Here is a 14285-nt window from a genome sequence, read left to right as displayed (position 1 = left end):
CTCCATTATGTGGACGTGTCTTATGGAGAGGCAAACCTGAGATTAATAAATGTGTACGCCCCCACGACGTGCACAGAAAGAGTGGACCTATGGAATAATGTAGCGACCCTGCTCGTGACGAGAAGGCAAGTCATAATGGGGGGTGATTTTAACTGCCCGTTGTGCCTGGCAGACCTATTATCGGTGGCTGGGAGGAGGGAGGCTCGACCCTTCCTCTAGGAAGTTGAAGGAGATGATAGAGGATTTTAAAATGACTGACACCTTCAGAAAGGTACACCCGGTGAGACCGGGATACACGTGGTCGGATAAGGGCGGTAGAACGCAATCACGAATAGATTTCATCTTTGTGTCTGCCAATGTGAAGGTGGATGGAGCTGACCTGGAACCCTTCCCCTTGTCAGATCACAATTTGGTGAAGGCAAAGCTCGGTATTCCAGGTGGCCTGAAGATGGGGAAGGGAACCTGGAAAATGAATGTAAGCCTGTTGGAAGACAGAAGGGTCGTGGAAGACTTTGTAAGGAAGTACGAAGACTGGACGACCCTGCAGGAATGCTTTGCCACGAGGGTGGAGTGGTGGAGCATGGTGAAGGGCCGGATAAAGGCCCTCTTCCAGACACATAGTAGAAGGAGGAGTGTAAACAGGGAACTGCAGCTGTGGAACGCTAGAATCGAGAAGAAGCACAGGTTACTTGAGCTGGGATTCCCGGTGGGTGAGGATATACGGAGATTGAAGGGAAGGTTATCCTCGGTATTGGAGAAAAGAGTCAAACAAATGGCATACAGGGCAAGAGTCAAGGCAACGGAACAGGGAGAGAAATGTACGAGTTTCTTCTTTAAGAAATGCAAGGCAGGAGACAACACACTTAGGGAATTGGTGAGTCCGGTCAGAGGCAGGCAGGCAACAACAGAGGGTATGATAGAGATAGCGGACGAGTACTATGGGGAGTTGTATGGGAGGAAGGGAACGGATAGGGGAATAAGGGAGGCACTACTAGGGGAGCTAAGACATGAGGTTAAGAACCCAGAGGTACTGGGAGGGAGGATCCAGATGGAGGAAGTGGAGGAGGCAGTGAGGAGGCAGAATAAGAATAGGACGCCAGGACTGGATGGAATTCCAGCAGAATTCTATATTACATTCTGGGATTTAATGAAAGGGGACATGCTGCAGATGTATAGGGAAATGCTGGAGGGTGGACTGGTGCCAGAAGAAATGTGTGAGGGGCTCATCATACTGATGTATAAGAAGGGGGACCGGAGAGAGTTGGGAAACTGGTGTCCAGTTACGCTCCTGAACTCGGACTACAAGATTATGGCAAAAATAGCTGCGACGCGCCTGGGGAAGGTGGTGGAGGGAGTAGTCGAACCCGACCAGACGTGTGCGGTGCCAGGAAGAAGGATTTCGGACTCCCTGATTTTATTAAGGGAGGCAATAGAGGTAGAAGGAGAGAGGGGATGCCCCCTAGGGCTTCTTAGCCTGGATCTTGAGAAGGCTTTTGACTGCCTCTCGCACGAGTATATGTTCGCAGTGTTGGAAAAAATAGGAGTGAGGGGACCCTTGGTCGATTGGGTGAGGCGTCTTTACCAAGGGCTCAAGACCAAACTACTGATAAATGGGGAGCTCTCAGGGACAATTCCAGTAGAGTCAGGGGTGAGACAGGGGTGCCCGATGTCCGCGGTTCTATTTGTAATGTGTATGGAACCCCTTGCACAGGCAATAAGAAACAATGAGGAGATTAAGGGAGTGACCATCCCCGGGAATAAGGAACAGGGGAAGGTGGCGCTATATATGGATGACGTAGTCGTGCTATGTAGGGACGTGGCATCAGTGTGGGGGGCCATGAAGGAGACAAACCGCTTTGGCCTGGCCTCCGGCTTGAAGGTGAATGCGAGGAAGAGCGAATTGATGGCCTTCGGGGACCCGAGACTATTTGAGGGCAGGCCGCCTGAGTTGGGGATAAAGACGGAAGAAGTCAAGGTCTTGGGAGTGTCCTTTTGCCGAGAGAGGTCGGCGGAACGAAACTGGGGCGGGAGGATAAAGCAGGTAAAGGGACAGTTAGGCAAGTGGGCCGGGAGACGGCTCACGATGGAAGGGAGGATTCTGGTAGTGAGGGTTGTGGTTTTACCAACACTCAACTACCTCGCATATGTGTACCCGCCAGGTAGGAGGGAGGCAAGAATCCTGGAATCGCTGTTGTTTAAATTCATTTGGGGAGGCGGGATGGATAGAGTGAAGAGGGTGGTGATGTGTAAACGCGTCGAGAACGGGGGGAAGGGTGCCCCAAATATTGCACGTGTGCTGTCCTCAATTTTTGTGTGCAACACTTTGAGGTTATTCTTTTCCGAAGAGCCCCGGGGGAAGGCCGCATGTTATTTAAGGTATCGCCTGATGTGGCTCCTGAGGGAGCTTGGGATGACCCAATTACCGGCGGGCACGCCCTTGGCCTGGCCACAAGGATGGCTGAATGCGGCGGTGGGTGACTACATAAAAGTGTACAATTTGAGTCAGAGAGGGGGACCGTGGAACTCCAAGGAGGTATTGGCCAAAGTAAACGAAGGGGAGGCCTGCGAGGGGGTGATGGGCGCGAAGAGGACTATGTACCGTCAAGTGTGGAGGAACACTTCATCAACGGCGCTCACAAAAGAACAGAGAGATCTGTCCTGGTTGGCGGTGTGGGATAGATTGGAGACGAGGGGCTTCATGTTTTCTCGCCGAATGGCACGTTCGCCCAAATGCCCGAGGGGCTGCAACACAGATGAGGACGCGGTGCACGTCATGGTGAAGTGTCCCTTCGCACAGGAGGTGTGGAGACTGAGCAGTCCGCTGTTGTCCTGGTTTTACCCGTCGCAGGTGATAAGTCGGGACATTATGTGGGGAGTCTTAAGGGAGGTGCGGGGAGATGACAGAGATCGAACGTCGGCCATAATAGGCGCGACAAAGGAGGCCTTGTGGGGAGCTCGCAGAAAAGAGTTGGATGGGTCCCCTATATCACCGTTGGAGGTGTGCTACTGGGCAAGGAGGTTGCTAGAAAGGGTGATGGAAGTAGACCGGGTTAGGCTGGGATACAAGGCCGCAGGTGTGAAGTGGAAGTGGCCCCTACCCGGGGTGGGGTAGCGAGGGGACCGGCGGGTATAGGGAAGGGATAGTGAAGGATGGCCATGCACATTTTAGCCGGCCTGCTAAGTCGTGTGGGCAAGGAATGTACGTGTTCGATCGGGGGAAGGCGATGTGATGGAGCAGCGCATGGGTGAATGGTGGTGATGAATGTAAATAAGGGGAACGGGGCGGTGTGCGTTATGGCGGCGAGCTTTTTTTGTTGCATTGTATGTGGGTGGAGCCCGCGGATGTGATGAAGACTCGAAGGGGCCAACCGGGGCGCAAGGGAAGGAGTGGTTTTCAGTACTCTCTTTGGTTTTCCTTGTACCCGTTGAGAAGTTAATAAAAACCTTTAAATCGCAATTACCAGCGAGACGTCATACTCAAATTGTAAATTGTTGTGGTTTCACGCTTCAACACACCGGTGGGCTAAAGCAGTGAACTAATTGTCTTTTGTCAACGTGACACTTTTTTACTGATTGGCCGTGTCGGGTGGTGGAGGGTTACGACACATTTATAAATAACGCGATCTAAACCCAAAAACGTTGATTATGAATACTTTTTAATAATCTGTTGTTGGATTTTGTATTTAGATCGTGAAAATACATCCCCCTGCTCATGTAACGTAATGTAAATAGTCATTTAACAAATGCAAAATCATGCTAATAGCATCTCTAATGCGCATTTCTGACTCGTCACACTGTGTTTTTTAAATTAATTTTAAGGTCTCTCTTGAAGTGGTTGAACTCAAGGTTTTGTGTTCTTGAGTTTGTCGGGTAGTAAAATCCATGTGAAAGGGCCCACCTTCTGAAACGCATTCATGAGTCGTCTTTAGGCAGGGTTTGTGTAACAACAACAAGATTACCAAGAGCAGCAGATCTAAGGTGTTGTTGTTTCCGATCATTGGCGGCAGGCCTGCATAACTCGGATAAATAACAGGGTGCCATACAAGTATAGGGCAATTCTCATCTTCATTAACGTACCGGAGTCAATAATATTAATTCCATATTAACATGATGGGGCCAGTATTTACACATGACAACTACTGTGGACATCCAACAAAGTGTTTTTTTATTTATTTTAGAGGCTCTGGAGATTTGATGGCCAAGTGTGAGTCAAACGCTCTGTCATTGCAACCTAATTTAGAGATATTTGACAAAAATATAATAAACTTAGAATGTATTAGCTAAAAATTTAATGTTTATCCAAAAATGATATATTTCTCTCGTGAGACATCACAGACGTTTATATCTGGTTAACATATTTAGATTAACTAAAATAAATTGCCCATGCATTGTAATGCAATATCTTTCCAAACAATGTTGAGACTCTTGAACAAAGGCAATTGTTCTAGGTGTGTTTCTGCTTGAAGAGGTTGTTATTCACTTGCCTTTGTAACAGCTACTGAATGTCATTTAAGAAATAACATTTGAAATATTCAGTTTCCACTATTGAAAATTATCATATCAGTGTTTCATTAAGAATGTCTCAATTTGGTGGCTTTTCCACATAAGGTCGTACACATTTATGTCAGCTGATATACTGGAGTACAATGTATTTCTTACATTCAGGCTGTTATGGAATCACTCCACTTTCCTTTTGGTTACTCTTTGGTTCTTTCGGTAAAGTCACGTAGAAATATTTTTAAATTAAATAATAGCATACGACGTTTCGATTGCAACACAAACAATCATCATCAGGTACAAATGAAAGAGAAAACAACCCTAGTAAACTTAGAAAGATAATGCAATTACAACACAGAGATTCGGTTAACATAACAGTCAACCTGGTTGATTGTTCTTCCAAAGATTTCTAAATGTGAGAGAGAGACAAAACACAGACACATACCGACACACAAGCAGAGAGAGACAACAGAGACACAGAGAGAGATAAACCAAACTGCAGGAAATATTAGAGAAACAATACAAAGACACACAGAGAGAGAAATACACACTTAATAAAAATAATTTGGAAATGTAATGCAATGCAACACAGAAAGTCGGTCAACACACAATTAACGCATAGCCTAGTTGATTACATTCTTCCAAATATTGCTAAATTAGAAGTTAAGTGTGGAATTTGAGAGAGAGACAAGACCCAGACACGGAGACACAAAGACAGACACACAAGCAGAGAAAGACAACACAGAGACACAGAGACACACAGAGAGAGAGAAAACAAACTTAAAACCTCCCCGTAGAGGTGTTTCAAACTTGATTTTGAGCTTTTGTGATTGCAGGAATTACTCTTTGGTTCTTTCGGTAAAGTCACGTAGAAAAAAAATGATAGCATGCGACGTTTCGATTGCAACACAAGCAACCATCATCAGGTACAAATGAAAGAGAAAACAAACCTAGTAAACTTAGAAATATAATGCAATACAACACAGTGAGTCGGCTAACACAACAGTCAACACCCCACTTGGTGATTACGTTCTTCCAAAGATTGCTAAATTTGAGAGAGAGACAAAACACAGACACGGAGACACATAGACAGACACATAAGCAGAGAGAGATAACACAGACACACAGAGAGAGAGACACACACATAGGCACACATAGAAACAACGCCTCTGTGTCGAAGCCTTAAATAGAGAGAGGGGGGCAGAGAGAGAGGGGGGGGGGGTATAGAAATTAGCATGTCAATGAGGGATTTGGAGCTTTCGTGACTGCAGGAAATAATAAAGCAACAACACGAGGACACACAGAGAGAGATTAGATTCACATTATTTGGCTGCCATTGTCACCAGTGTTATTCATCGCTCATCATCCTGCAATGTATCCTGATAAAACAGTGTTCTTGTTAGTGAGCATTACATGTCCAATTATATGTTGCATCGTGTGCTTAATTGTCATTGTAATTCTGAATGGATCCAAAGAGCTGTATTTGATTCAAGCAAAAATCTAACGGGCATTTCCATTAACAAACAATCCAATTCCTGTTTGTTCCTGGTAGGGAGTAACAGCCTTGAGTCTCCTCAAGTCTGGAGAGCTTTTGGTTGGTACAGGAGATGGTGTGGTTGCACTTTGCAAGGAAGCCAACTTCAAGACAATGCAGTAAGTGTCACTCATGTGATTTATAATCATTATACATTGTCTATAGCGGAATCGCTGTCCCCTGTACAACTTTTTCTCTTTTCAGAAAAAGCCATAGCAACTCAGTCACATTCTCAGCAGCATTAGTGAAACGGCCGAGTATTACGCACGACATTTGTCAAGTGCACCTTTACTATACTATATTTACCGAAAGAACCAAGAAGATGAATCCCTGCAGTCACGAAAGCTTTAAATCGAAATTTAATATACTTGTCAATATTTGCTTGATTTACGTTTACGAGGTTACTGAGAACGACTCATTGAGTCCGCAAGATGTTGTTAATGTGTTAATGTGTTGTGTCATATTGCCATGATGATCACCTTACCTCAGCCAGCCAATCAGACCACTTGTTGCTTGTCCAACAAAAACATTTGAAAGGCATTTTAAAAAAGGTGCGTGATGCAGGTCTGACATTATTCGGCTTTCAAAGTTACTCCATATGAAAGCCAATGCTTAATCAAGAGCAACATGGACAACAAGATTATTTTGTGCAACAGTTCAGGATAATTGGACTGTTTTTCTTGAGCTTTACAACAAAGCACCACAAGGCTCAATTTGTGTATAGCTACATTAAGAGTGCAGTGAGTTTCACATGTTGGTGACATGCATCTGGATCATCTTCTGAATTCAGCATCAAACTAAAATTGCTGCCAATATTTGTTATCATGTTCACTGTTCAAGTACCACTCTTTTATGTAGATGTCATAATGTTTTATCATTGTTTTGGTATGTAGGTATACAGTTTGAACATTAAATGTTGTATTATTTAATGATATAGAATGTTGTGAACTGAATTTTAAATATTAGCTAAATATTAACATTCATACAATTAACACCCGACACATAGGTTTTCTCAGCCAATATGATTCATAATTGATTGTTGGGCTAGGCTACGTAATGATCTGGCTACATTTCTGCTGTAAGACATTTCACCACCTGAGATAGCCAAACAAAATACTTTATAACTTGTTGTACAAGTGTTTACTTTTCCGATTATTTTTGTTTCAGCTGACCTGTGAATTGAAGAACAATTTTCACACTCAAACTTTGCAATTAGATACAAAGTTTAATTGAAATGATGTCAACCAAGCATCTTCAGGATAAAATCCAGGAATTCGAGAGTAAATCCAAGAAGTCAGAATAACCGTGTCACCTGATCTGACTTCTTTACGACATCAGATGAACAACATTTACAAATTAATATATTCAAATTGTGCAGTATTGTAATTTACCCACGCCAATGATGAGCATTATATGCTACCTATTAATCTACTCACCTGTAGTGGGATAGCAGTATCATGTTACCTTAACATTACGCGACGTGTTAACATTTACAATGGTTAATTGACATATCACCATTGGCATATGTCAACAACTGAGATGTAGTATCAGATTTATACATATGGTTGTGAAAATTGTTCTTCAACTTACCGGCGAGTTGAAAAAATATATAGTTGGCGATTAAATGCTTGTACACATGGCAGTTGAAATTGTTTGACAATGTCAGGTGATGGTAGGCCTTATGACAGACATTTGGCCAGATTATTCTGTGGCCTAAACCAGGGGTCGGCAACCTACGGCTCCGGAGCCGCATGCGGCTCTTTACGGGCTGCTTCTTGACGATATGTACGTATGTACAGTATGTACTCAGATGCATTGCGGCTCTTGAAATACTGAATTTTGTACCGAATTGGAAAGAAATGGCTCTTCGTGTTATTTTGGTTGCCGACCCCTGGCCTAAACCAACAATCCACTATGAATGGATACTTATTGTTACTGTGATTCTTAATGCAATGATAGCATACAGTATATGAAATTAATCTAATTGTTATTCTTTAACGGATTAAGTTCTGGTACAGTGGTTAGCACACTACGCTACAAATCAGGTAACCTGACTTCGATACCCAGCCACAGCTGGCATCATTCGTGAGTGATGTCTAATCAATTCTGTACTTTTGTCTTTCACAATAACCCCTTTTTTTTGCCCAGAATAGTGAAGTGTGGTCAAACAATCCCCTCATGGCTGACACTGTATGAGGAGGCCTGCATCCAAGAGTGCAGTCACAAAGGCTTTAAATTAATATTATGTATTATTATTCGTTTTTCTAGTAATGATCAATTAAGTAGACAGCATCAGTTTTATAAATGTTTTATCAATGAGCAGAAATCATGCCAGTCACATGCATTTGCCAAAAATATATAACACGTGAACAAAATAATTTGACAATTGATGTATTATCCCTTGTATTTTTGTCTTTTAAGTGAACCTACCAATGTGCATCTATTGTGCGGGTAGAATCCACTTGAGAATTGTATTGTATCACAGTGTGAAGTGGTGTGCAGGTGCATTCATAATTATATACATAGATATATTCCAAGCAAGCTAATACAAAACATTTGTTGAATGCAGTTGAGGGTAATAATTTTAGAATGCACCTGTGCCTTTCATTTTTTTTGTTCTGGCTCCCCACTGATGCATTTTGTCTTCTCGTGTTCAGAAAGGTGGCACTGGAGGGTGCAGTGACATCCATTTCCCTGCGTGGTCAGGGTCACCAGTTCTTTGCTGGAACAGCAGTGGCTCAGATCTATCAGTTCAACCTGCCCGAGTTCACTCATGAGATGATCGCCACGTGCCACAGCGAGCCCGTCAACGACGTTGCCTTTCCATTGTAAGGCTGCTTTCAATCGTGTGTTTTTTTGTTTTACAATACTAATATAACGGGATGCTGTCATAGTGTAACGGGTAGCACACATGACTTGTAATCCAGAGGTCAGCAGTTCATACTCTTTGGTATTTTGGTAAAGTCACGTAGGTTAATAAAGGAAAAATTAAATCATCACGTTTCAGAGGCAACACAAGCCTCCGTCTTCAGGTGGAACCGTCACAGCAAAAATTACGGTAACAGGAGAAGGGAGTTTCAAGAGACACGACCTTAAATACTGGGCTGTGCCCATCCTGGCTCCTCCCTTTCCCTTAACCAGTATTTAAGGTCGTGTTTCTTGGAGCTCCCTTCTGTTACAGTAATTTTTCCTGTGACGGTTCCACCTGAAGACTTGTGTTGCCTCCGAAACGTCGTGATTTAATTGATCGTTAGAAATCTACGTGACTTTACCGAAAAAACCAAAGAGTATGGTTCCTTGCAGTCACGAAAGCTTCAAATCTAGAGTCAGCAGTTCAATTCATCTGCCGGCACGGCAGCTGAAATAATGTTGCAAGTTTATTAAAATTTACCACACCTCTGTCCACCCTGCAGTATAAATGGGTACACCATAGTCAGTAGATCAACATGTTGTATCCTGTGGGGTAAAGTCTGACCAGTGTGAAAGAGTGGGTCAAACTACCCTAGAAGGGCTCTATAGAGCTTCAAGTAATTGCACGGCTTCACCTTTTAACAATAGGCCAGCAATGCGGCTACCTGCAGCTGACCTGTGAAGCAGGGCGGTGTCAGGTCGATCCGAAGACGTTTATACGGCTTGCGGTTCAAGTGTGGGTCGAGTCATGTTTATCGTGGGACACCTGCAGGTGATCTGCAATGATCCACTGGAATTTTTGTTCTCATTAGAAACTGGGCGATGACGATACATTTCGTGCCATTTTGGTTCAGTGTGGGCAGAACAGCAGTGTGAGCACTCGCTTTAGAGCACGTGCTCACGTGAGTGAGGTGAAGGAGCTCTAGGGCCTATATGTTTGTCGATAATATAAAACAATACGTAATTCAGATAAAATCAGCAACTAAAAGTTAGTATGCCCCACATGTCACACTGAAATTTCCTGGGATTGTAATATTAAATGTTCAGCTTCAGGCAACACATACAAAGTGGTTTACTTGTTAAATGGAATGTCAATGTGCTCTTTAATGTGACATGGCTGCCTATTAAGTAGAATTATATTCATTGGAAAGTGTGAATTTCAAGGCAGCGTTTGCTATTTTCCAAACTCGAGCCACAAACTACTAGCAGTGTAATCTGTACATGTTCTGTTTTTTCACCAGTTATGTCAACACAGATTGAAGTAGTGTCCATCAGGGAGCATTCAAACGATAAAAAATATCTCTAACTCCTCTTGTAATGTTTTCAGTTTGCTACTTACTGCACTTTTTTTGTAGATCAGTGGGTAATTCTCATGTTGATCCACGTATATGTAAATCATCTCTCAGTGGGAATAAAGTGACTGGTGTAAAACCAAATTTAATTGATGGCATTGTGGCATATTCATCGGTCACCTAAATTATATCAACATTATAGTAATAGGTTTTTACCCTTTCAACTGGTACAAAAACTGACACCTTTATACAAGGGATCATGTTTGCAATAACCACAACACAAGCAGTCAAAATGCAAACAAAAAGAAACAACTCTGATGATGATAATGATATGCACTGTCCTTAAAGTTGATTGGTCCACACCCGAGACAGCTTTTCTGAGAGCCTAGTCTCCCTTTTGGCGTCATCTGGTCCAACACCAATGGAGACTAGGCTCTAAGAAAAGCTGTCTCGGGTGTGGACCAATCAACTTCAAGGACAGTGCATATCATTATCCTCATCAGAGTTGTTTCTTTTTGTTTGCATTTTGACTGCTTGTGTTGTGGTTATTGCAAACATGATCCCTTGTATAAAGGTGTCAGTTTTTGTACCAGTTGAAAGGGTAAAAACCTATTACTATATTTTGCCACTGGTAAAGGAGGTCTCATAGTATATCAACATTCTAAACACGTTTTGACCTGGGCTGCCAGATCGCATTGTTTACAGTCTGTTTGCAAGCAAACAGGAAGCATATCTTGTAAATGTCCTTTACCTTCCATCCCTGAACATGCAGGCACTGCCACGCCCTTAGCAGGAATACGTTTACATTCAGGATTGTAGCATTCAATTAGCAGCTGCGGCTGTACACAGCATGGCACAATGTTCTTCCGGGGACACGCCATTGATCTCCAAGCAATCAGTCTTTAGTGCTGTTTGACAATAAGTCACGACGGCTGCCTATTAATAGTGTTGCAATTCCTTTCAAAAAATAGAAAGGATGGATAGGTGGTACACGATCCACATGCACTCCGTTTTGGAGACACATGTTTCAGTTTGCCTCAGCTGCTTGAATGATCCAAATCCAAAACATGTTTATCTTATATATCATGTAGCCTTTTAATGCATAGCAGTATGAAGTGAGTCTTGTAATACTCTGTATGGGATTTTGTTTGTAGCCATTCAATGGATATACAGTATTTCATTCTATTTATCAAGGTGAAGGCAAAAGCATTTATATCAACTACACCCACAGATACTTATCTTTATGTTTGCATGTTGTAAAAAACATTTAAGACATTTACACATTACGAGCCGCTCGCAATAATACTGGGGATGTATATTATTTTATCCAGTTTTTTACGTGTAAATGTAATTTTTTTTGTCATTCAGGTAGCTCAATAGTAGAGCAAGCAGGCTCACATTTTGAGTAAAAAAAAGGATACTGATTTGTGGGCAAGTCAACAGTGGTTCTCGTACGGATAGACTCACCCCTGCAATAGCGACGTGAAATTCCCACCACTGGCTCAGGGTTGTAAACAGGAGATGAGCATCATCGTAATGCTCATTTAAGAAGAAAATGACTGCCTTTTGTGTATTTAAATGTAATTTTGCTTTGTTGTCTACTTAAACATGAAAGCTTATTAGTCATAATTCATATTGAATTATAATTTGTATATAATTGCTGAAATTCACTATCATATTATAAACCTTACACATGAAGGCTATTGTAACACTAGCTTTATATTTAGTGTGTACAGGACAACCATGTCTTGAATTGCTATTTTCCTGTAATGCCTATTACAGGAAAATAATGCCTATCTATTTAAATACTGAATACCAACCAAGAAAATGCTTTCATCTCATTACACATGGATGACACAAAACGTGGCGAGATTATACAAATTATTAATTGAAGCTTGTGGCCTGTAAGATGTGTTAGGCATAACGTTATAGATTATAATATATCTTTTGATGTTTCTATGAAAACTACAAAATATTTTTTTTATTTTACCAGGTAAGGCCCACTGAGCTTTTTCAGTTCTTTTTCAGATTCGACCTGATCACAAATGAAAGCTCAACGAAGTGGCTTATCACGTGGACATTTCTAGCAGCCAATACTCTAAACGCACGTTGATTATAAATCTGGAGGGAAAAACTGGAGGACCCGGAGAAAAGTCCACGCGACCACAGGGAGAATATGCAAATTCCAAATATACTTTACATGTGTCAGAGTCTGAATCGAACCCACGACCTTTTGTATACCAGACGAGGTAGTTAACATCTCACCACCATGGTGCTAAGAAGGCTGCGATCTTTATTGGAGCACTGAGTGAAAACTGCTGAGATCATGGGCTTGAGCCTAATTTTTGCTAAAATTGATCCCTGGATATTGTGAAAGTAATATTCTCGCATCCTCTTTTTTCACAGTTCTAATGACTTAATGTGTCAATAGACTCTCACAGAGCGGAAGCATTTGTCTACATAATGTAGTGGCTCTTGTGGTTGCAATACGAGAGACCTGTTGAAATGACCCTTAAGAGATGGTGCATCTCTCTTGTGGGCCATTTCACAGCATGATGTGTCGTGCTCGTCCCTGGAAAGAGCTCGGTGAAGAAATCCTACGTTCTGAGCTCCGATGTCAATACGTTAGTTGGGATGCGATGTCTAAAGACATTAAATGAATAATCAAGAAAATGAATGATACCTTAATTCAATTTACCATAAGAAGGCCTATTGTAGCTGTCTCTCTTTTATAGGGAAACGTGAGTAACCAGAATATTATGTATCCAGCCTACGTTTCGTTTTGTCGTGGGATTTAAGATAAAAACGTATTCTCCAGTAAGGTGCACTCTTGTTCCCAGTATCAATGATTTCTGAGCAAGTAACTACTTGATTGTTAGTAGTAGTGCCAAGAAGTGGCCCAGTATTTTACTACTGCGAAGCCTGCACACTTCAGTGTGCAAGACGAGGTCTCCATATCTTGTTTCAGTTTGGTACAAAAGTTCCACAAACTGACTGATGCAGGGGGCATGCGCGTTTAAAGTTTCCATTTATATTTAGTGACTTGCTGAGCCTTCCTATACTTTGCACTCAAATTGTTTTTTGTATTGTTTGTTGTTGTAACTCTCTGGCCAGCCCCCTCCTGCACATCTGTGAAAAGGAGCTTTGTAGCTTATAGGATTCCTCCAGTCTAAATAAATGTTCTGAATCTGAATAACGTTGTACTAATCTGGTTACGTACAAGCAACTAGTGGATTACAGATGCACCCCCAACTTTTGCTTTCAATTACATCATGGGATAGGTGCGGCCTTGCAAATATTTGCTCACGCCACTCCTGGCAGAAGTCCCTCCACTAGAGAGAGTTTGAGGGTATTTTGGTTTACGCTTCCATGCTGGCCAGACATTTGGAAGAGGTGGGAGTATACATACTGTGCTACACCATATTACCTGCCGATCAACTTACTGTGGCATGCCTATTTATACTCGTGGAATGGTCAGAGGCTGAAGATTTCAGAAACTTGCGCCAATGATTTAACTGCCGTACTGGGAGATCATCGTATCGGTGACCTCTGGATTGTAAGTCCAGTATTCATAACTAGTACACCACAGCGGATATAACTGCGTCTTATAATTTGAATAATACGGTAGTATAAAAAAAAGATGACTGATTCTTTCTTGTTGTATAACCAGTGGCACATCGGAGCTGTTCGCCACCTGCTCAAGTCAGGACATACGTGTGTGGCACACACAGTCGGGCAAAGAGCTGCTGCGGATCACTGTGCCCAACATGACCTGCCACTCCATCCAGTTTGCGCGCAATGGAAAGAGCATCGTGAGCGGTAAGCATACTTACGGCAATGCTTACGTGCATAAGCTCACATACACGCGATGTCGTGTTATTTAGACATAGCTGTGCAATTGCATTCAAAAGCAACAGCATGATGCATATTGTACCACCTCTCTGCTTACTGCATTCCTAAATAGTTAATCTGATTTGACATTTTTACGAATTCGTTTTTGAATATTTTTGCCCGTTATATTTATATTAAGCGACAAGCACCAAGGGTTAGAG

The 14285-nt window shown here is 42.3% G+C and overlaps 1 protein-coding gene across 1 annotated transcript in view; it reads left to right on the top strand.

The window, feature by feature from the left end:
* CFAP52 (cilia and flagella associated protein 52) overlaps positions 1–14285 on the top strand; it is an 81298-nt gene that overhangs the window by 25129 nt on the left and 41884 nt on the right. Inside the window, exons 7-9 of the mRNA XM_061556070.1 lie at positions 6050–6150; positions 8689–8859; positions 13904–14052. Of these exons, the coding sequence (XP_061412054.1) occupies positions 6050–6150; positions 8689–8859; positions 13904–14052 (421 nt within the window). The remainder of the gene's footprint in view (positions 1–6049; positions 6151–8688; positions 8860–13903; positions 14053–14285) is intronic.

Source organism: Lethenteron reissneri, chromosome 3, assembly GCF_015708825.2.
Source record: "Lethenteron reissneri isolate LAM-NWPU_2019-01 chromosome 3, ASM1570882v1, whole genome shotgun sequence".
NCBI classification, from domain to species: Eukaryota; Metazoa; Chordata; class Hyperoartia; order Petromyzontiformes; family Petromyzontidae; genus Lethenteron; species Lethenteron reissneri.
This window is presented reverse-complemented; position numbering and strand designations above follow the sequence as displayed.